This window comes from Zophobas morio, unplaced genomic scaffold (assembly GCF_036711695.1).
Source record: "Zophobas morio isolate AGI-343-1 ecotype UQ-CSIRO unplaced genomic scaffold, CSIRO_AGI_Zmor_V1 ptg000011l, whole genome shotgun sequence".
Taxonomy (NCBI): Eukaryota; Metazoa; Arthropoda; class Insecta; order Coleoptera; family Tenebrionidae; genus Zophobas; species Zophobas morio.
Window position 1 is genome coordinate 6,808,404 of NW_026972116.1, and position 24,810 is coordinate 6,833,213.

General features: G+C 32.8%; 1 protein-coding gene across 1 annotated transcript in view; it reads left to right on the top strand.

Moving 5' to 3' along the window:
• The first annotated feature begins 15,211 nt into the window (after window positions 1-15,211).
• Window positions 15,212-24,810, top strand: part of LOC135126740 (monocarboxylate transporter 12-like) — a 301,612-nt gene continuing 292,013 nt past the window's right edge. The window contains exon 1 of the mRNA XM_064052858.1: window positions 15,212-15,343. Within this exon, the coding sequence (XP_063908928.1) occupies window positions 15,227-15,343 (117 nt within the window). The 5' untranslated portion in view covers window positions 15,212-15,226. The remainder of the gene's footprint in view (window positions 15,344-24,810) is intronic.

Below are 24,810 nucleotides of genomic sequence, written 5' to 3' on the forward strand. Positions count from 1 at the left end.
GGGATCCGGAATTTAAATTAGGTTAATAAAATTTTTGGAAGATAATGGTTTGTTCATAAATTGCGCACACAAATTCTCAAACAATTTCTTGCTTAAATTTCAATAATAATAGAAATAATAATGTATTTATTTCCAGTAGGTACACCCAATTACGGGAAAAATATTTTAATAAGAAACAAAGACAAATCTATACTCTAACCAGTAGTAAATCAATATAGTCAAAGTAAGCATTTAACAAAATCTTACATATTTGATGCGCAGAATCAACCTGAAAGGTATGTAATAAAAATATTACTCCTTTATTTTTTTAATTCAAAAATGGAATACTTCAACCATGACTTTTAAGTTAATTGTTGGCCAGTCAACTGTCTAGTTCGTTTTTAAAGCTGTTGATGGATTGCGGCGACACAATAGATTCTATAAGCTGAAAATACGACATGGTTAGAAGTGGTCTTTGGCAGCGATAGTTTTCAACATTTAATTTGTCAATATAAACTTAAAGGTGTAGATTATGGTAACAAAGTATGTTTTCAATAGTTAGATTTTTTTATTAATCACTTCATTGGTTAGAAATAAACCAGCATGTACTCCCCGTCGATAGTGTACAGGCACAGCAAGGTTCTATAATCAGTAATCACAATCAGTCTTCATAAAGCAGCGAAGTTTTGTGGCTCTATGTAGGATTTGCTGAATTTTTCGTAAAACAAGGACACCATTGTAGATTGCTTCAATAAGCATATAATTGTAAAATACACTAAACAATAGTATCATTTCCACATTTCTACATTTATTAAAATTCTCTTCAAACAAATAATTCTGTTCTTTTGAAAGCAGTTTCTTTACAACTTTGCCAAATTTCTCCGCATTTCATAAATTTTTCTGGCAGAAAATTGTAGAATTTTATTGCCCATCAATATTGAAGATTCTGTTGGGTACTTTTTTTTATCTGTGTGCTGGAATGACGAGATCTTCACTGTTTCTTGTACTCTATTCGTGATACCTATATCGTTCATATGATAATTATGTTTATTACTGTGTATATATTTTGTGTAAGCTCGGAATGATAAGCTGTCTCTTGGTCCCAATGAATATAATGCCTTGGGAGCCTATTTTGTAGCACAAAGAGGTCCTTAATGTGAAACCTTAAGGAAATCTTTAGTAAATTGATTGCTTTGATATGAACCTGTCTGAAATCCAGCCGTAGAAAATAAAAATTACAGTGGCCTTAAAATTTATTGCATTACTCGCTAAAGAATTTTTAAATGCGACAAAAATATCTATTACTTTCCGAGTACAGCACTATGGTCAGTATTGTATTCCCAAAATTTTCTGGGAAAATGGAACCGTTCCTGATTTAATCAATAAAATACATCCACTCATTCACTAATTTTTTTCAGCCAACTCTTTAAGCAAATATAAAAAATATGAATGCAATGATAAATCACAATTAAAATCTCATCATATTTTGCACATTTTGGGTAGAATTTATTCGGCAAAATGTTGAGATAACATCATCAATTTTTGGGGGAGAATAAACAGATATATTTTTATTAACAATTTACCATGCTTACAATAGCTTTAAAACGTCTCGAAGATTTCAAAGCCTTCAGTTTTGCAGTTTCTGATTAAGTAAATAAAATAAATTCACGCATTCATTAATTTTTTTGAGTTACCGTGTTTAAGCAAATCTAAAAAATATAAATCACAGGTGTAGACTCATCATATTTTGGACATTGTTGGTAGGATTTATTCGGAAAAATTTTAAGCTGACGTCATCAATTTTTTTGGAGGGGATAACCAAATATATTAAAAATATTAAAAACTCAACATGGAGTCATAAATTACATGTGTAGGACTATGTTATTTTATACAATGTAAAAATTATTTATTATTATGCCTAATAAAAATCCGGACGGCAGAGAGACGGACGGAAACGGGGGACCTATTTCTTCGTACTGTAGGGGTCATGAAAGGTCAAGGAAACGTAAAAGTAGAGACGAATTCAGTTATACTATCCTCAAACATATTTGGCGTTTATGACTTCACACCAATTTGACTCCCATTATAATTCAATAAGCCGTCACAACCGGATGTCTTAAACCCGCCCACCGATACCTACCTGAAAAGACCTTTTCTGGTAAAAGCACAGGCCAGGACTGAGTTTTGCATTTACCGACAACTGCACCTTTCGAGTTTTTTATTTTAAGTAAAAACAAAGTAACTTTGTACTCAATCATTTTTTATTACAGCACAACTATTTACTTATTAACTACTACTGCTTATTTATTGATCGAAATAGTCACTGTCATCATCACTCGACTCTTCTAAATTAATAATTAACGGTGTTATCAACCGTGCCCTGTACTGGTCTTCTTCTTTTGTGGAATGTCGTACACAATTGGCCCACATTTCGGCAGTTATTTTGGAAGCTTCTTCCCTAATTATGTCAATTGTTGCACTACTAAATTTTGGTGCCGTATTATTCCTTCTTATATTATTTTTCATTTGCGACCAGATTAGTTCGATGGGGTTAAATATACAATGGTACGGCGGAAGTCTAATCACCCTAAATCCACGATCTCGCGCCATAGCATCTATTTTATATTGTTTCTCAAATTTTCGAGTGTGTGACACTTCTAATAATTGTGTCTTTGTGTAATTTTCTTCAAAGTATAAATCATGTTCTGTAAGGAAATTTTGAAATTTGAAAATTTTAACAAACAAAATTACTCTGAGTCCGGTCCTTCGCGTCTCGACCGTCCCTGGCACGTCGAAAAGGTCTTTTCAGGTAGGTATCGGTGAGCGGGTTTAAGACATCCGGTTGTGACGGTCTATTGAATTATAATGGGAGTCAAATTGGTGTGAAGTCATAAACGCCAAATATGTTTGAGGATAGTATACAATACTTCCTTCTCTTACGCTTATGAAGTAAACATTGGGCTAAAGTTATTTCAATAGAACTTACGTTACACCTGAAACCAAACATCCAAACAAATTAAACGTCTTAGGAAAAAAATATCGACTAGAATGGTATTTGAATTCACATGCGCAGAGCTCAAGTTACTCAAATTTAATGCCTTAATCACCTGGCAACGATCTAATTGCCTCTTACGTGCGCGAGATATCGTTACATAAAACACATCAATAATGCACAAACATTTTTGCAAAGTAGTTGTGATTGAAAGTCAAGGTAGATTCATAAACTACCAGTACAGAAGTATTTTAACGATTTCATTATTAGGAGCTGGAAGGAAATAAGTAATTCCTCGTTTTACAGAAAAAGTACAAAATTACCTGAATATCTTTGCCTCAAAATTGAGGGAAAATATAAAAAATAGCTTACTGAATTGTCTGTAAAAAGCATAAGGTTTTCTTAATGACATTTTATGATATCGTCACCAACTTTTTAATACAGACGAATATATATGGATTTGGGTATAATAATATCTGTATATATACAAACACTGTACGTAATACTAATAAAAACAATACTTGATTATAAGATTGTCAGGACAACGAGATAACCCGTTTTGTTTTAATAAAGAAAATAAATTGCTTCATAATTAATTTTTTTTCGGGCATCCCGTATCAATTAAAAATATGAACGTGTGAAGAAGTTACATGTACAGAAGCATACGGTTCTAAGGAGTTTTTAGATGACGTCATTAAATTTTTGAAAAGGATGAACAAATAAATTCTGACTGGCGACCTACCGTCTTCAAATAACCTCAAAATTTAGAAAAATAACTAAAATAAATCCAAAAATGTTTTTGTGTTTTTTTTTCTAAAATCCACATGCGCAATGTTAAAAATAAAACTAGATTAATAAATCGTTATACAGAGAAATACTATTTTGTACATTATTAATAGAATTTACTTTGCAAAAAATTGCAATGACGTCATCACATTTTTGATGGAATGAATTTTTGATAGGATTTTTATCTGCTTGATATTTTTAAATAAGAATAATATGTATTAACAGAAACAAAAAAAACAAACAGATTTTACCATTTATAGGACGATACAAATAAGTGGATTTAAAGTCACAGACAAAACTTAGCAACAATTCAAAATTTTATCTAATAAATTTTATCCACAATCCAACGTGCAAATTTTTAACTAGTGACATGAGGGTTTTCAAATTCGGTCAATGGGATTCATTAAAAAAAAAAAATCAATGACAAAACATGCTCGTGCGAAGCAGCATTTTTCAGCGAAAAAATGTATGTCAAATTACGTTGTTAAACTTGTGCTCCCTGTGTTTTTGGATTGGGTTTCTTGTACTGCATTGCGTATTTCCACTACCGTTTTATTTCCAAATCCTCCATTCATACTTATTATTAAATTCAGAAGCATAAATAAAGTTCGATATAATTTTATTGTTTATTTTCTGCGTTGTTTTGTTGCTAGACTGCTGCGTAGACATTGTTACGCGCGGGGCACCATTCTAATTCTCCATTCATTCACACGCGAATACAAATTTCCTTGTTGGATTGTCGTGCTGAATATAATTCGTGGTCTGATTTTCTTTTTAAAACTTGTTCGATAAATGAACTCGTAGCTGTTGCTTTGGAAGATAATACGAGTCCGAGACGTAACAGATACTCGGTGATGTGTTTCACAAATTTTGTCGGAAAAAATGTGTTTGTGGTTTATCAATGCATTCATATTTTTCAAAATTACTTATACAGATAACTCAAAAAAAAATAATGAATAAGGGAAACGGTTTTTGAATACACAGTAGGTACTGCTATTATTATAGTATTACACTATACATGTTCAAATTGATATACGTCCCGTAGCGAAAATATTCTTGACGTCATCACAAAATTTTATTATCCACAAACTCATTTGAAACATACGCATAGTACGCTTCGTTACCTGTACCCTGCACTTTAACAGGCCACACATATCTTTGTTTTAACTCACGGAGGTTATAACAGACAAAAATAAATTCTCAAATTAAATTTTATAATTTTTTGAAAAATCTGTATTTGTTCGTCTGTACTTAAGAAGTGGAGGAAGTTCTGTTTAAATAACTTCAGACGAATTTTTAGAACTGGAACAGGATCACGACATAGGTCGCCACTGCAGCGATCATCTGAAAGCAAAGCCATTTTACAAATCTTAAAAAAACATACCTACCATATGGCAGAAAGTTTCATCAAGTCTGAAAAAATTTCTTGCGGTAAAATATAACTTGTGGTTGAGTAGCCTAAGGGAAATCAACTGGAGGCTGTGCACCGTTTTCTTGTCTATGTTTAACTTTTTATAATATCGATTCCACACATCGTGTACGAATTCAACTGTTTGGTTCGCCTATAAAAAATAGCAACAAAACTGACAATAAAAACAATAATAATTATACTTCGTTTTGTGTGCAGCTATACATTCGAATCATCAACGAAAACCAGAAGAAAAATACAAGTGCATTTAATGCCGTAAACGTCACTGACGTTAATCGAAAGCTATTCTTCAGCCATAAAGTATATATGAGGAAATAAACAGCGTCAATGGTACAAACTAGCCAAGTGATCATTGAACTAATTGTGATGTTGCCGAAAAGTTTGTTGATGTCGGTGGCCAAGGAAACTAAGTCACAGTGACGAAGAGTCAGTTTATCAGTTCTACACAACATGATATATAATTCTTGTTGATTTCCACTTCTAGTAAAAATTAGATTTTTGGTATCGCTTCTTTCCAGTTCTTTGTTAATTCTGATAAATTCCATACGAATAGATGTCAAAATCTCGTCTAAAAATAAGTGATCACAAAGACCTATTATGGATGGCATGAAATAATATACACTAGCAACAAAAAAATTACGAAGAAATAGAAAAAAGAAAAAGTGTGGCACTACTATTATAAAAATGACAGTTTTCAGCCAGTTTTTTTCTTGATTTTGGACTGGAGACTTTGTTCTGATTGCATTTAACTTCAAAAGTAAAATTTTGAGTTGGTTGCTTCTTAGCACCAGATTCAGGAATGACGCTAAAGCTAATGGGATACCTATAATAGACATTATAAGATCGACTTTCGCTGGTGCTGTATCAGCTGCACTGATATAATACGACAACCATGTGTAACAACAGTAGGTGTAAAGAAAAAGTACTGGTGTACAGTAAAGGTGATAAAGATGTCGTAAAAACGATTTTGGCGGAACATTACACGAAAACTGAACAACACCACTAAGACGATAGATTGTTCGCATCAACAGTGGAATATCTTCTACAAGACACATCGATAATATAATTAAAGAGATAGTATATATGTGCCTTATGGGTAAAAATATTGATTAATTGTCTTATACTGAATTAGGTTGCTTTATGAATTGTTATCTAGTTATTAATATTAGATGTTTGCTATCGTTATCGTTTAATGTAGAATAAATAATTAATTACACAATTACTTTAATTTCGTCTAACTAGACAATTTAGAAACAAGCGGCAAGGGGGGAGGGCGTGCGGTTTGATTCCCACCGAGGCAGCAACACTTTTATTCACTTACCTTCAAATACATAAATTTTAATCCATGCTTCCTTGTCATTACATCACTGTTAATCTGTTACTAAAAAGAACGTTTCGTAGATAAACAGATAAACGTGAATACAAAAGAAAAACGCAAGCAAGGAGAATTTTGATTATGTGAGGCATCGGGCGACTTGTTACTTTATGTTTTGTCGACGTTTCATGACTTCTAGGGCACCAAAAAAGTGGTCTTCCATTTCCGTCTGTCTGTTGTTTCCGTCAATTTTTATTAGACAGATAGTCTCCACAACTACTAGACCGATAGGTGTCAAATTTGCTATGTACATCAGGAATATCGTGTAGATGGCAAGACAGTAAACAGAATTTATCTAATGGTCCCCACCAAGAATTTGATGACGTCATCTCAAAAGATTCAGTATTAAAATGATTTAAATGTTATTTAATAATATACTCCTACACTTGTGGTGTACGAGTACGCTTTGAGTTTTTCCCCAAATATCTAAATTTTCACAAAAAAATCCAAATTGTGCAATCATCTTTTTTATATTAGTATAAGCGGCAATTTAGTTACTTCTCTGCAGCGATGTAGTGTTAGTCTCCGCCTTCTAAACCAAAAATCTCGCATTCGAAGCGCCAGCTGGATGTTTTTTTTTTATCTTAAAATATGACTCTTATTATCTATATTTTTTATTGATTAAATAAAATATGGTGCATTCTATTTTTTTATCAGATCTCCATGAACGGCACACTTTAGTCTTTTATTATTAGTATTACATTGCACTTGTCGTAATTGATATACGTGTCCTTGCTGAAATAATAGAATATGAAGACTTTTAAAAGGAAAAATCCCTAGGAATATAGGTATAACATTTCCCTTTATCAAGGCACTCATATTTTTGAAGCAATTTTTAATCCGTTCCCAGGGGCGACTTGTCCAATGAAACAGGTGAGACAATATCTCAGCAATCAATTTGCGCTTTATTATTATGTTTATTATTTCTGATCGATATTTTAAAAATAAATGTGAAAAATTCTTCTTATTCTTATCTTGCGAGGTGGCTCTTCGCTGTTCCATAAATAAACTGGGTGCTGGTACCGTTTAATATGGCTGTCCATAGGCTGTCGATAATGCATAAATTGTACATGCCGAAAAAGTCAGTGCTTTGGTGGTCGTCTAATTTGATGTCGGGGATAAGACCCAAATTAGAATTTTTGTCATATTCTATAAATATTTTCTGAAATTTCTGATATTATAATTAGTTAAAATATAAAATACAAATTAGATTTTCTGGCATAGAAAAATTACATGTTTTTGACTTGCTTAATGTTTTTGAAATGTTATTTTTGGCGAAAACTTTAAAAACGCAAGTGCGACAATATAATTTTTTCAACGTTTATTTAGTGGAGCGTCTTGTGACTTGCTTTATCAACTTCTCAACTCATGGGTCGCCCCTGTCCGTTTCGTAAGGACCAGTGCATTTCCGACCAAATATAAACAAAGTGTGTTTCCGCAACATAATGCATTCGAATCCTAGACAGTGGCAGAGTATAGGTGATACGTTAATAAATTTAGAAAAACAGGCTTTACAAGAATTTTAAAAAATATGTATATAGTGTCTTTAAAAAAAGTTGGATCCCATAAAATAAAATAAAATAAAATAAAGTTTGCAAGATTTCAAAACATTCGGTTTTGCAGTTTCAAAGTTAAATTGTAAAATGTTATTACTAATTTAAATTTAAATTTTTGGACATAACGTCATCTCATTGTTACTGGCGATGATTAGGCAAATTTTAGTTAGGGTTTTACTATACTATATTTCTAAAATACATATAAAATTTGACAATAATCGGTGTAGTAGTTTCGGAGATTCTCTGTCTAATACAATTTGACACAGACGTCAAACGGCAGACAGACAGATGGAAATTGGAGAGAGATTTTTTCGTACTCTAAAGGTCATGAGAAAACATGAAAGTAGCGAGTCGCCCGATGGACTCGATTACAATACTTCCTTAGCTTGCGATTTTGGTATCGCGCACATTCACTATTGCACCGCTTGTATCACTCCATCATTACGTTGAAATTTCAGCAACATTTTTAGTTGTTGTTGGATATGTTAGTGACATACAGTTCTAGATTTAAAAAATATTATTTCCACAAAAGTATGAGGTAAGATTTCATTTCTACATTTTTTAGGACACTTTTAAGGTTTCATTAATAACAGTTCTTAAAATAAATCTAAAATTTCGTAATAATCCGTTTAGAAGTTTCGGAAAATACTTGTCTAGTAAAATTTACAACAGACTGCAGACAGAAACAGGGGCCCACTTATTCTTATTCACTCATTTGTTAAATGCACCATTTTCGTTACAATACTTCCCTAGCTTACACTGTTGCTAGATAAAAACATACAGGATCCAGTTTATATTAATAAGATAATAATAACTTACAAATGTTCAGAATTCTACTGTGTAAAATTGTTTCATTCCGGACAGAATTTCAAATTATGCAACAGCAATTATCCAACAGAGTGTCGTCTTTTCATTATTAAGCTTTAAAACAACCATAGTACCTCAGATCTGGAACTTTGTTAGTTTAAAGTTAGCCATATGAGTACAATACCCGTAACTTAAATTTCCAATGTTCATGAAATTCAGATAAGAGTTAAAACTGCGTGTGTTGGATATGAACGACTAGTTAATTTACTAAACAGACCTGACCTAAATGTGTTAGCAATTACAGCTAGGGCCAATAAAAAAGGATTTTTTGTCATGTTTACAGTAATCCCTTTAGTTTTTTCTTTGTAATTAATTAACTATTGATAAACACTATGTGGCCGTCAGCAGAGTACATTCAGTTGCACATGGAATGTTATTTATCTCTGGATTTCAGTTTAAGTGAAAATTTATAACAAAACTTTAATAGGAGAGCAAAGCGGAGATCAGTCATAACTTCATAAGTTAGTGTAAGCGACGTCTGAAACATTATCTAAATGATTTCATTGATTTTTAATTCGAACGGCCGTCCTGGGGTCAGTTTTCAGGCGGCCTTTCAACTATAAAGTTAATTTGATCCTTTACCACACCTTCCACTCTTCATTAGGTTTGGTTGGTCGGACAGTTCCAAGAAGAGTAGTTCCGAAGTTATGTAAAAGCGCCGTCTTAATTAAGCACCAAATTTCATCAGTTTGTGATAGTCTGTATCGCCAGCAGCTTTGAATGTAAACCACGTTCTTCTTTACGTATTCCGCGCAAGCAAGCTTCGTATGTAACAAGAAACCTTTACAAGGCACCTATAACCGAACTAGAGAAAGTAAATAGTTGCAAATCAATTGGCAATTTGTTAGCGGAGCCATCAGTAATCCCGCACAATCAAGTGGAAATTGCCATTGGCCCTGAAGAGGGATCAAGGGCCGATTTGTTTACGGTACATTAATATAGTGAGTGCAGTGGTAAAATCGTTGCTAGTGACACGTCCATTACTCTTCTTGGCGATTTTAAATCGTAAGTAACGCAATGCAGGAAAGAAGAATTTTTCACACGACCCTTGTTTCATTTACATTTGATCGTAACATTTGCATATACAGCAATTCCATGCACGTGAAGCTAAATTGGATGGGCTAGATCCGGCAATTCTATTCGCGCGAAAACATTAAAAATCCAACATCGAATCGATAGATCCTCAATCAGACCCCATTAAATGTTTATGGAGAGAGAATTGCGAAAAACTCGACACGTTTAAGAAATATATCGTTCATTGGGTGTTTGGACATTAAAAACGCCTAAATCACGAAATTTTGATAGCGTAGGTTCTTACGAAAATAAGATGTTTGCGAAGGGTTTTTCGTTTGTTGCGGTGTAGGATTAAGACGTGAAGTTTTAAGAACATACATAAATTAAAGGAAACAAAAACCGCTGTTGCATCCTTAGCGTCGAAGTAGTAGAATTAAGGACAATGAGGGATTAAAGTTTCAAGAGTGGAATACGTGATACACGAGCAATTATGACTTGGAGTAATTTTGATACAGCCACATTAATATAATATTGCTGGAACTGGCTGAAACCAGACTTTGAGGCTCTTGAGGATTTCACAGAGGTGTCGTTAAGTGTTGTGCTAACTCGCAACAAATTTTTTACAATAGTTTTAGTGCTTTGTTCAATTAAATATATGTAAATTAATGTTCGCAAAAAAATTGTTAGTGTTACTACACATCTGTGTTTAAAAGATATGTATTTAAAAAAATAAACTGTTATAAAAAAGTAACTACTTTGGAAAATCACTTTAATTCTGCTGCATCTTAATTCTTCTTGATCGGTAAGGTTATTCGAGCATTGTGGACCCTGATGGCAAATAATGTAGAATTAGTATAAATTATAGTTTATATTTTAATGTGCGTCCTAATTTTCAAATTTACTGTTCATCAATATTTTATTAAAAATTCATTCTCGGTATTATTTCATTCACCAGATGAAATAATACCGAGTGATCTAGTTTTCGCTAGCCACTACTTCACCAAAGTACGTAAGTGGTCTCTTAGAACATACAAATTGTGTTGTGGTGAGTTGCTTAAAATCTCGCGTTTTAATACATATAACCGTAAATCGTGATTTGTTGTCATTTTCGCGAGTTCAAGTTACGACCTACTTTTCTGTCGAATTTGTTTCGTCAATAAATCAATGGTCAATAAATTCTTGGGTGGCTAGATCAGAAATTTAAAAATGCCACTTGGTACATTTTTGATGTTTGGATCTTTCATTTTGTGTTTTTCTACGACTTTCAATTTGGTCTTTGGTTGTTTTATTCGTTTTTATAAATGATATTGTTTCGACACAGTTTTGTTTATTCTCTCCTTATTAAATGGTTTTTATTCAAAACATGTTGTTTTTGTTGTTATTTTGACAAAAATGTTAAAATAAAATAAACATGAAGTTTTTTGTCAGTGTAAAAATAAACCCTCGAGGAGTTTAATTTGGGACCAACTTAATTCAACAGGTGGTGGTTTTTAAATTTTTGAATAAACAGTAAATAAATATTATCAGCATTGGATTCTTTTGAGAAATTTTAAGGTTTTTCTTTCAAAAATTTTACAAAGTTTCCTTGCTTTGGGTGAGTGTAACGGCGCAAACGACAGTTCATAATCTAAGAGTGTTAAGAAATTTACAGATATCAGTTTCTTTATTGGCTTGTTACTTTGGGGGCACGCGAGTATTCGTCATGAAGTGTTTGCGCTCCAGAGAAGTGTAGTTCGAATAATGTGTGGTCTCAAATTCAGGGATGATTGCAGAGATGCATTTAAAAAACTCAAAATCATGACGTTGCCTAGTTTATTTATTTATCAATGTCTTTTGTACATTAGTAAACACATCAAAGAGTTTAATGCTCACACTGATATCCATCACCATGATACAAGGAACAAAGATAAAATTTATTTGGAAGCCACGAGATTAACAAGGACACAGGTGGCACATAAATACCATGCAGTTCACTTGTACAATGTGTTACTTACTAAGTATAAAAATCTGGACTTACATAAATTTAAATTCATTAATAAAGATTTGCTGTGCAATGAAGCCTTCTACTCTTTTGAGGAATTTTTTAGCTATTTCAGTATGTAAAATTTTTGTTATTTTAATATGTGAAATTGTGATAGTCCTTTTCACTATGTATAAAACTGTATTTATTTTTGACGTTTGCAAACTTATTACATGTATTTGTAATGTGAAGTGAAGCATGAAAATAAATTATTATTATTATTAATATTATTATTATACGGCCTGTTATTGAAAGGTACGTACAAAATAAAATCGCCAATTGGTCTCGAAGTATAGGTGCTAAAAGTTAAAAAAAGTTGAGGTAAAAGTGTTCTCCTTTTAGAGATAAAAATAATTAAAATTTGTGTCTAAATTCGTTGTACGCCTCTGATAAAAAGATCATATTTCGTTTCTATAGCAACATTTAGTCTTGACAAAAGTTTTATTGTTACAGTTGCTAGGATTTACTAAAATAAATTAATTTTACCTATTTATCCTTCAGTAGCGTCTAAAAAGGTTGGATAAGGGTTCATTTTCCCCTTATAATTTTGATAACACAAAATAAGTTTTTCCGACTTCTTAGACTCCGCGAAGAACTGTCCATTTTGTTGTACGTACCTTCCAATAACACTCTGTATGTATTTTTCTTCATATCAAGGTTTTTGTTTGCAAGCAACATAAAAATTTATAATATCAAATATAAAAACAAATGGTCTCATGTTATTAGACCGAACTTCCATCGCCCCTGAAGTACAGTTAAACTAGTCTAGTTTGTTAGAAGAAATTATAGATAATACCACTTACAGTCTAGGAAAAAAGTGACCCATGAGGGAATTTAACCCGCGGTATTAGCAGTACACTCTAACCGCATGAACTAATACGTCTTATATTCATCCAAAATGTTGTAATACAGTTTCGGCCACAAATCTTGGGCAGTTCTGTCATTCCAATGACATAAGCTCTAAAACAGGCTTTACGTGCTTATCACCTCAAATTTGCCATGTTAGTCATTTTGACGTAGACTAGAATGTGGATGATGACGTATGTCAGAGTTCATTTTTTAAAAGTGTCAGTCATTTTGACAATAAAGCATAGACTACATCGTGTTTTTTAAATGACTGCCCAAGATTTTCTCGCCGAAACTGTACAATTTTAATTTTTTGCGAAAATCTGAACGCTTAGGGCAAAATATAATTTATGTGAAGGCGGATTCATAAACTGCAAGTACAGGGAAATGTTATTTTATTAATAAAAGGAAATTACCATGCAAAATTTTAAGGTGACGTTATGAAACTGCTGGTTGGGATGATCAGACAAATTTTGGTTAGCGTTTTACCACCTGCACTCCTAAGATACATGTAAAATTTGACAACAATCGGTCCAGTAGTTTCTTACTAATAAATATCGACAATGACGACAGACAGATGGAAACGGGAAATCTAAGTTGTCGCACTTGAATGTTCATGAAACCTCGAGAAAACACAAAAGCAGCCGATGGATCCTATTACAATACTTCCTTAGCTACAGTAGCACTAGAAATAAAAATAAAGTCACCGTCGAGTACTCCAAACTATAGAATACCTTACTCTTGTATTTGTGGTTTATGAATCCGCCTTGATCTTTTACACTATGCTTTAAAATTTTCTCGAAAAATCCCAACTGTGTAACAGTTTTTAATAGGGGACGGTGAACACAACGATTCCGTTGGAATGCGAAAATCGTTGCCTAAAAGCGAGAACTGTCGCGCGTTCGATTCCTCCTTCTGAGCCTTTCTTTTTTTCTTACACTGTTACTGTTATTATCTACACTTTTTTATCTGTAGATATTATCACAAATAATATATCTCAAAATCAATTTTTATAATTTTTCAGTGAGATTTATTAAACTGTACTTCAGAGCCAAGGAAATTCCTCTCGAAATAACCTTCGATCAATTTTTTTCAGGATTATAAAGGATGATTCAAAAATGGGACACTAACTGAATGGTAGATTTTTAGTTCACAAGTTAAACTTCGAGTAAAGTGATTAAAAAATTGCTTACGTCAATTTAATATTTACTTTCAAAACAAAATAAATATCCGTTTAGGTAAATAGATTAAAAAAGGTGAAAAATTAACCACTGTTGTTAGAATCATTCTGAATACTTGTTAAGGTTGTTAATAAAGTATTAAAAATTTTGTGAGATATTTTCACCATGTGTCCTTACCACAGCAAGAGCTAAAAATAAATGTATCCAATTGATTAAATGTGATCTAAAATTAACATACTTTAAAAAGAGAAATTGGAGTTTCTCATTTTAATGACTTTAGTAACATTACAGAATACTTCTGCATATATTTTTTTGTCTCATTTATTTGAATAATTGAAGGAATTTATCCTCGGATTTCTTTTTTAACGTCTACGTTGAGCCCCGTCTACTATTACATCTAACTAATTTTCTTTTGTAATTAATTTTATTCGAATCGGCCTTTTACATAATATTAAATATTTTTTCTACGGATGTTATGCTTGAAGTCCATGTTTCACACAAATAGTTTTTATTTTAGAGTTGAACTTATGTTTGTTTCACAGTGGTGTAATATAACTAAGATTTTGTTTATTTCTCTTAAATTCGCTCTTTCCATTGTGCTCTAATTTTTAAGATCTTAACATTTATCTAGAAATTAAATCTATATTCTATTCAACCATTTTCCATTGCTGTGCTTAAAAATTAGAAAAAATTGTCATGATTCCTTTCTTTATTTCTATAAGTTTTAGTGTCAGTAAACCAGTTTTTCCAGTATGGTATATATTTACTGTGTTATACTTTTTCGTTCCAGATCTCATCACTCCAAAAAACGTTGACCCATTTATTCCTCATAAGCAACCTTTTGTGAAAACTTCACCCCGTTTAAATCAACACCTAGTAAAACATGGACTTTAAAAAACATGCAGTAAAGCAGTCTTGAGAAGTATAAGAGTGTAACCCTTGAGCGATTCATCACACTTAACACCGGAGTTGGCCGACTTCATGTTAGCAATAAAACAAAGACAAAATCGCAACTAGCTCTCAACACTTAATACAAACTCCACCGAAGCCGATAAAAACTAAATTGAGAAATGAAAAATGACGCCGTTCTGTGTTCGATCAAAGAGAATCTAATAGCTAAAGCATCGAATTCCGGAAACGTGGCAAAAAGCTCGTCGAAGACATGACAGAACGACTGCGATATGACTTTGAATCACAGCAAGACGTGGCCTGTGAGCACGTTGGCTGTAGTACAACTCCGGGTGGACTCGCATGGGCGTACTTATAGTACTTTAACCGGAAATGTACCAGAGTTGCAGGTAAGATATTCTTATCTTAGTATATACGTTTCACCCTGTTTCTGAAAACACTAAACCAACGAGTAGTAATAATTACATCAAAATAGGGAAAAACTGTTGAGTATACTTTATTTCATAATCAGTTTTTTCCAGAAAACGATGTGGCACTGAAGCTGTCACGTCTGTTCTGTTTGTGAATTTTCGGTCAGGTCAGGTCGTGATATTATTATAACTGATTATTGCAATAGAATTAATAACGTAAAAACAAATAAAAAAAAAACGAGTGTATCGACCCAGGGACGCACGGATGGAATTTTAACTATGCGTTGTCAATATTTATACGTACAAATTAAACACGTATACGCGGCGAGATCATTAATTTTCTCTTAAAAAATAATACAAACCAAAAATATGTTGCATTTGTATTTTTTGAAGTGGTGATTAATGATGGTGATTGGGTTAATTAAAGTAAATATCCATGTATTGTCAATTATTGTTTATTATAAAATATACTTTTTTTATTTATTTATCATATAGAAATAAGTATCTAATTATTATAAAATAGCGCGGCGTTGCATGCCTATGTTCAGACTCAGTTCAGGCCAGTGTCGGTGTCGGTGTCGAACTCGACATCCTATTCCAGCGCGCGTCATATACGTGTTATATAATACGAAAAGAAAATTATGTACAAATAACTAAAACACTTAAAATAGTCCTTTTTTAACTTATCCACGTTTTCAAAATTTTTATGTCATGGTGTAACATATCTAAAACCTAAAGATTTTCATTAGCGAAGAACAAAAAGGGTGTATTAAAGGATCCTTTAGTTACGAAGAGCAATTAGTCATAGATTCCAACATCTGTGAACAAGCTAGAAAATAAAACAGAAATATATATACTATGTGTATCCATTATAAAGACGCTTTATGATTCAGTTCCATATTTCTGGCCATGCAAAATTCTGAAATTATACAGTGTAGATCTTAAAATCTGATTTTTTCTTATATCTAGGTTTTTATCAGTCCTCTCATATTGATCATATTGAAACTAAAACAAAGCTTAAAGAACAATAATGAAATGAAACTAATTTATAAAATACTAGTCTAACATTTTGCCAAATTTCACTTGAAAATACATGCTACAGTAGCGGTCATTTCTACGGAACCACTCGATAAAAAGTCAAGTTGGTAGCCCTGTCATCTAGTACTTTACGCCGAACGCGGTTGGTAGCGGTAGTTGATATGGCAATCGAAACTAGCACAACACGAATGTTTCGGTTGCCCTCAGCTATGCCGCACTGTATCCCGTGCAGACTGTATATTCTGTTCATCTGTTTATTAAAATAAAATATCTACATTGACAATGGGGCCATCCAACCTGTCAAATTTTTGACACATATGTTGTCCCCCAGAAACCCGTCAAGGTCACTTACACCAAACAAATTTTGAAAATTTACACTAGGGAGTGGTTCTATAGAAAAGATCGCGACTTTAGAAAAGTTGTTAACACGACCAGAAGTTTTAGCACATATATTCATATGACCAGCGTTAAAAAAAGGTTGCTTTCTAAAGCCAGTAGTGAAAAATATGTATACAGGGTGTTAGGGAATGCTTGCAACAAAATTTGAAGGTAGGCTCCTGAAGAAGAGAACAACAAAAAATGCTAATAACACTTTTTTCAAAGGTTAATAGTTTTTTCTAAAAAGCGTATCGAAAAATCAGTCCCCACATTTTGAGAACTGCCGACGTTGTCTTTTTTTTCTAAGGTAGTTGTGAAAATTCTGGAACTAAAATGATTATTTCCTTAGAAACGATTAAATCTAATTTGTCAAAAATTGACAAAAATGTCACATTTACATCAATACAATAAACACCTTGAGTTTTAAAATGTTTTATTCGGACGTTTAACGAAATAGACGCCGTTCCGACACGCTAATAAGGGTACCAACGCGGTTGTTAACGGAAATTTCAGAAAACACCACAAACGGCCTCTGAAAACTTGCAGTGATACCAGAAAGAAGGGGTTTTGCGTTTTTCCCCTGAAAAAAATCCCGAAGGAAAACACTAGAAAGATTAGGAAAATCTATCTATTCAGCAGTGTGGTAAATGAAATGTTGAAATAGTTCGTCAACTCAGCGCAATAGCGCTCCCAGTTGATCTAATACTACGGCAAAAAGGGACAACTCATGGCACCCAACCTCGTGATAAAACTTTTCATCCTCCTCACTACCCTTCGACTTGATTAGTACAGACCCCTGTTGTTCGATCTTGAAAAAAGCGACTATGGTTAACTGTTTGATGAACAAATGAGGACGCTCCACCCAAGATTCGGAGGAGTCTGTAGGACCTAAGTTCGTCGGTCCATATTTCCGAGTCCGGTCTGATCACTCGCCTAATGTGGTCCATTAATGTAGCAGCGGAACGGTTGGGAATGTAGGACAACTAACTCCGCTTGTTGATCGTTCGTATACTACTCGTTATGAAAATTGCAACAAAATAATTTGCCGCTTGTAGGTAAAAATCCGAACTTACACAATGTACATGAGGCTCCTGCGTACGAACAAGATCAGCAAACAATCCCGGCGCAAGCCGTGTACGCGAAAGTGAACCGTAGCAAGGAACACTTACTACTGAAATGACAGAAAAACTCATTTTATACGCATTTGCCCTTTGTACGATAACTGTCGGGTTTCCTGCCAATTCCCTCATCTTAAACTGCGTTTAGTATCCTCTTTGCAATGGAAGTGATTTCATTATTGATAATAAAAAGGTACCCTTAGAGTACCGAAATCATAGAACGCTTAAGGTATTTTCTTTGTTACTTCTTAATGGTTAACCATATACTAATTGTTCTTGTTTTTAAGAATTTTTTTAATATTAGGAAATAAAAAAAGATCCTAGAAATAGTCTAAGCAGTTGAAATATTCTCAAAAATCAGGTAAAAATTGGTGTTAAACACAGCTTAGCACTCCAACGTCCAACATTATCTTTTTATTTTTCGATTGTCCAGCAGTTATCTTTTCTTAATAAATTTATATTCTACTTTTGTTTTGCGGAAAAACAAATACAAGAAATGTATTGTATAAGTTAAAAACTTTGTTCAAAATCTTCCAACGATTTTAAAATTTAAGCCAATTTGTTAAATATAATTTTCAACACAAAGAAAAATAACCTTTAATTATAATAAACAAACAAAACGAATAAGCGAAAATAAAAAACAAAAAACGCAAAAACAAAACAAGCAAATTAAAGCAGATGTTGGAAGTGAGCACCATTTGCACGAATACAAGCTTCTGCTCTCCTGAGTAATGAGTTACTGACTCTATTTAATTCTTCAGGATCGTTTCGAATCCGTTCTGCGGCCATCATAACTCTTGCTTCTAAATCTTCTAAATTATTAACTGGAGTTCGATAAACAATTGATTTCATATAACCCCATAAGTAGTAATCACAACTGTTAAGATCGGGAGAACGGGGTGGCCAAGCGATGGGTCCACCTCTTCCAATCCATCTCTCACCATAAACATTCGTCAGGAATTGTCGCACTTGTAAACTAAAATGCGCAGGGGCACCATCGTGCATAATGTACATCCTTCGTCGAATGTCTAAAGGTACATCTTCCAATAACAATGGCAAATGCAAATTCCTATTATTCCGGCCCAAATGTTTAATGAAAAACGTTGTTGAAAGTGCGTCTCGTAAATCGCGTGAGGATTGGCATCTGCCCAGCGGTGAGTATTATGAAAATTTAGTATTCCATCCCTAGTAAAACAGCATTCATCTGTCATCAGTATGGAAGAAAGAAATCCGGGAGTTTCATTATTGCTGTTCACTACCCATCGGCAAAAGTTTTGTCTAGGAATGAAATCGTTCGGACTTAAACTCTGGACCCGCTGGAGGTGGTACGGGTACAAAAGAGATTCTCGTAGCGTTCTCCACACAATCCAGTGACTAACACCTACTTCTCGAGCAATTTCACGCGTACTAGCTGACGGGTCTTCTTCAACACGATTGATAATGTGCTCTTCAATGTTGACCATATCTGGATCTCGACCTCGTCCAATCTCCTGATTTTTAGGTAAAACTGATCCTGTCTCCCGCAACCTTCTATCCACGGCTGAAAAGGTTTCGCGATACGGTTGTCGACGCCCAGGAAAACGTTCAGCATACCGTCTTGCTGCAGCTCTAGCATTGCCTCCACACTCCCCATAAACAAAATGCATGTCTACATATTTCTTCTATGCTGTATTCTGGCATTTTTTCTCAATGAGTATTACTGACAATGACAGTTATAAATCTAACAATAATATTTGAAACAATTTGAACAATGTTAGTGTATCTCGGTAACTAAGCAACGATGCTTTTTTTTAACGATTCCCTTGATAGATAGAAAGCAGATTGCCATTCCTAATTCGTTGCTAAGTAACAATAGAAATTTTAATAATGGAACGTATTATTGAAAAATTGGCCTCCATGCAGTTCCAAAACGGTGTGATACCTATTTTTAAGGCGATTTAAAAGAAAAACTATACATTTTTGAAAAAAGTTGTACATAGATTTTAGATTCCCTTTTTTGTAATGCCTTTGCTCTGAAAGTTTGTTGCAAGCATTTCCTAACACCCTGTATTCAAATCCACGAAAAAGAAATGATGATTGCCGACTTTGTAAAGAAAAACCCGGAACGATTCAGCACAAAAGTTTATCATGTAGCGTGTTAGCACAAACTGTAAAGCTAGACATGACATCGCAGTTAAAATCGTTCACAAAGACTTGGTAACAATTCTGAACTTAACCAAGATACGGCATTCTAATTATTAACATTTTATCTCCATCTCTTGAATCCACATATTTGTATTCGGTACCTACATTCACGATATATGTATATTGAGATCGCACAATACTTACAGACTTATTAAACCACGCTATATACTGTACTTATAGGGAAAGGCACAAATGATGCGATTCTCATTGAAATTGCTGCTCATACAAGGAGCAACATAATACAAAAAAAATCTAAATATCTACAATTATCGACAGAAATGAAGGCAATGCTAGATTTAAAAAAATGTTTGCCTTTAATTGTATCCAACCTATAATTTTCGAGAATTTGAAAACTTTAATTTTGAATGATTCAATAGCTGTCAAGATTCAAAAAACTGTTTTGTTAGAAACATGTCACATTGTTCGTAAGTTTCTCGAATAGTCCGATTATATCAGTCAGAGTAGGTTAGTGCAAGTAGATCAGAGTAGTGTAAGTCACTGTTTAGGTGATGCGCGGATGAATTATCTGTAGACACGCTATACTGATGGGAATTAACATAATTTGATGAAGTTAACAATAATGCGTAATGCAAGACGTCTTGCCTGAATGCCGGTCATTAGCAGATTAGTGGTGGATCTGAAAATCATTATAATAATCAATAGGTTTTACACTAGTGATTCAATAGAAATGTGATTCTACTGAATGTCATTTTTGAAATTATCTTCACGAGGAATATAAAAGTGTTGACTGCCATAACAGCATCTTGGGAGGGGTACATAGTTCACTGTCTGACACATTTCCTAAAAAAATTAAAACCTAGTTAGGTGATGTTATTACTTTTAATAAAATGAAAATTTTACAAATTTGTGTTTTGTAGTGCGCTACTAGTGAAAAAAATAGTATATACGCCACGGTAGTGAAGACCTCACGCTTATAATGTTTGTCTTCACTACCTTGGCGTATAATATACTATTATAGCCGAGTCACGATCATACAAAACAACACAGCAACATAATAAAAATAAGATACCAGTTCCAAATTATCAGACGAATAGAGTTATACACAGTGATTAAAAAATGGCGCACTAACTCAACGGTATATTATTAAGCGCACAAGTTTAAGTTCAAAAAATATGATTAAAAAGTTCCTTTGTCAATGTGATGTCCACTTACAAAACAAATATCGATTTAGGTAGATATTTTCAAAAATTTGTATAAAGTTACATATTTAGACAGAATTTTATAGTGCCTGAAGTACAGGTGAACAAATACAGCTTCTTAGAAAAATTATAAAAATTAGTTTTGCGAATTTTATTTTTTTATTATAACCCCTATAAGTTAAAAAGAGATAGGTGTGGACTGTGAAGGTACAGATAGAGAAGCATGCTATGCGTGTGTATTTTAAGTGTCTTTTTCTTAACAAAATTTTGTAATGACGCCAACATTTTAGCAAGGATACGTCGAATACTAGTGTACACTCAGTTTTAAGGAGAAATGGGGTGAGCTCTTATTCTTCATTTAACCAATAAAAAAAGTCCTCACTAATTTTGTTGAATCACCCTGTGTAAGTATTTCTAAAAAATATGAAAACATTGATAAATCCCAAATAGTATAGATTGATAATATTTTGCATATTTTAAAAAAGATATATTATAGGAAAAATTTTGAGATGACCTCATCAATTTTTTTGGACGGACAAACGGATTACTTTTGATTTTTTTGATCTGCAAAATTTGAAAGTATTTGTTTTTGCAGTTTTAAAGTTAAGTTGCAAAATCGTGTTGTATTTTGATTTTGATTTTTTAAAAGTATGGATCTCTAAGGAAAAACTCAAAACGGGTTCATAAAACAAAACAGCAGGAGTATGTCACTTTCTGAAATTTTTAAATTTTTATTTTCTACTGTAAATTTTGGACCTGATCTACACGTGAGACCGACTGTTTCCTACTATAGGGGTTATGAAACTTAGAAAAACATGAAAGTAGCCGTTTTTCCAAAGGGCCCTATTATAGTACTTCCTTAGCTTATGCTCGGGTAGTAAAATTAACCGCCAGTTCAGATTTATTCTGAACAATTTTTAAGTTTTTTGTAATATGATAAGGTGAAGGTGAAGAAAATTATAGGTAAAACATGATATTTCCAAAATTATTTTGAATAATGAAAGTTCGATCCATTTTGTGTACCCAATATTATTAATGAATATGGTAAAAAATCTAAAAGAAAAATTAAACTTTTAACTTCTACATTTGGGGCAAGGATTTATTTATTTTTTTCTCAGAATAAACACTTCTTAACAACGCGTTATAGAGTTAATGCCATTTTTGAATCACCTGTATATATAATGTGACTCGATCAATTTCGCTAATATTTGTATTTAATTTGTTAATAAACATTTTTGTTGTTATAGTCTTAAATATGTTATGCATTTCAAAATTACATATATGTAATATTTCTATATCTATTTTATTTGAAATTTTGTACTAACGTTTCTATAGTATTTTTTAATTATTAGATTATTACTGAGAATAATCGAATCGACCAACCGATAACGAGTATATTATTATCAGACTTAGGCATAGCGGAAGTCATGATCATTGTCGTCCGATCGCCAGCGCTATTGCATTCGTGGTCTACAACTTCGAGAATTCTTAATGACAATTACTACTTTTTCTCGATTTTCGTCAGTTACACGAGTTCTCCTAAATGTTACAATGCTTTAAAAATTAAAAATAACTGTTCAACCCTGATTTGCATCGAACGCCACTCAGGTTGGGACGTGGTTGAGACTGCACAGTCGGCCAGCCAAGTTTGTCGGGCCGTTGTTTTTAACATTTGTCTGGTTGATTGCCCATCACTTCGGCTGTGCCTAAGTCTGATTATTATGCTGTCTTTTGAGTAAAAATTTTTAAACAAGATGACCGCTGACTGTGAAAGTGATAATTGAGAAGAGGGGATTGTTAACAAATATCCTTCCGTTTCAAATAATTTCGGAGTAATTATACTGCTGCCCAGTTTAAAAATTTATAATTTCGTAGAATTATAATAATTATTAAAGTTAATTTTACTAATTTTATTTTTATGATCACGCTTACATTCAAAGCACTCCTGTATAATTTTAATGATACTGATAATAACAATAATGATAATGGCGAACTATATGGCAAAAAATAAGTAAAAAGTTCCAGTAGAACTATGATCATTTCTCAAAAATAGAGAAGGTACAGAATTTTTAAATTTGCTACGTTATCAAATCTGCTTTCCACCATCTTAATTTTATTAGTAAAAAAATTACTCCATGTCTTCAAAAAAACACATGGTTTTCTTGATATTTACGTCTGAGTTACCTTGGAAATGCCACTTTACGTATTTTTCTGGTAACTTCTAAACATTGAACGAACGGCCCCCAAAGCGTTAAGTAGAGGAATTGTTTTGTAATAGTTAACCACGGTGGAAAGTAATTTTAATCATTCGCGAAATTTAAGATTTTTTGAAAACCGGGACTGATCATGCTCTCGTTAGAATTATTTACTTATTTTTTGTCATATAATTCGTCATTAAAATTATGCAGTAGTGTTCGGAATCATCCTGTAGATTAAAAAATAGTAACGTGCTTCCACAATTTTGGGAAAATTAGATGAATTATTTTTCATTTAATAAGTATATTGACTTATTCATTAAGTTTTGAACATACAGTGTTTCTTTTGTAATACTCGAATAAAAAAATAGTAAACTTAGACATTCTATCAAGAAGTTAAATAAAAATTAATTTGTTACCTAAATAGAATCTTTAAAGGAAATTTACTCCCTATCCAGACGTTCACATCCCCACTCGTAAATAACAGCTTCAAAACCCTAGCAATTATAGACTATAGTGAGGCCATGTGACCATTATTTGTATTGATTTACCATACAGCGTGTTCACCTAGAGTTACGTGAGGACAATTTGACCAAAAAATTTGCCGCTTTCGAAAAATTCAGTTTTTTGGAGGCATAAGCTTTAATTTTTTTTTATTTGTATTATTTATTATATATTTATATATTTATTTTTTCATCCATCTCTCACATGTTTCCGTATCCTTTGTGATTTAAAGAAATAAACGTTAAAATTTGATTCAAAGTTTGACAACACAATTAATTAACAGATTAATAAAAGATTAGCAAAAAGTCAATTGAAACGACAAATTAATAATGAATTTTATAACCCACTAGATGCAAATCATCTATTAACATCCTGTAAGATTCCTGTGAGGATAATTAAAACAAATTTTGGTTAACGTTTTACGAAATGCACAGTTTAATAAAATCGTTTATACACGACAGACGACAGATGGAAACGGTAAATCTACTTTTTGATATTCTAGTAACGTCGAGAAAACACGAAATTAACTATTCGCCAAGTGGACCATGTCACAATACTTCTTACGCTCAGGAAGTAAAAATGTAAGAGTGATTTTAAAAATATGGAAATTCAAGAAAAATCGCAATTTATAACCAGATTTTAATACATAAAAGTAACATTTTAACAGAATGATAAATATTCGCTGGTAAATTGTGCGGAACCCATGTACCGACTGTGTCGGAAATTAGAGGTATGAACGAGTTAGCAATACTGTCGCGAAAATTTTCATATAAAATCCAGCGCTTCTGGAATTTATATGCCGCCATATAAGCGTGAACTGAACACTAGGCTTTGTATTCGCTGTACATTTAACCTTTGACATATTATTT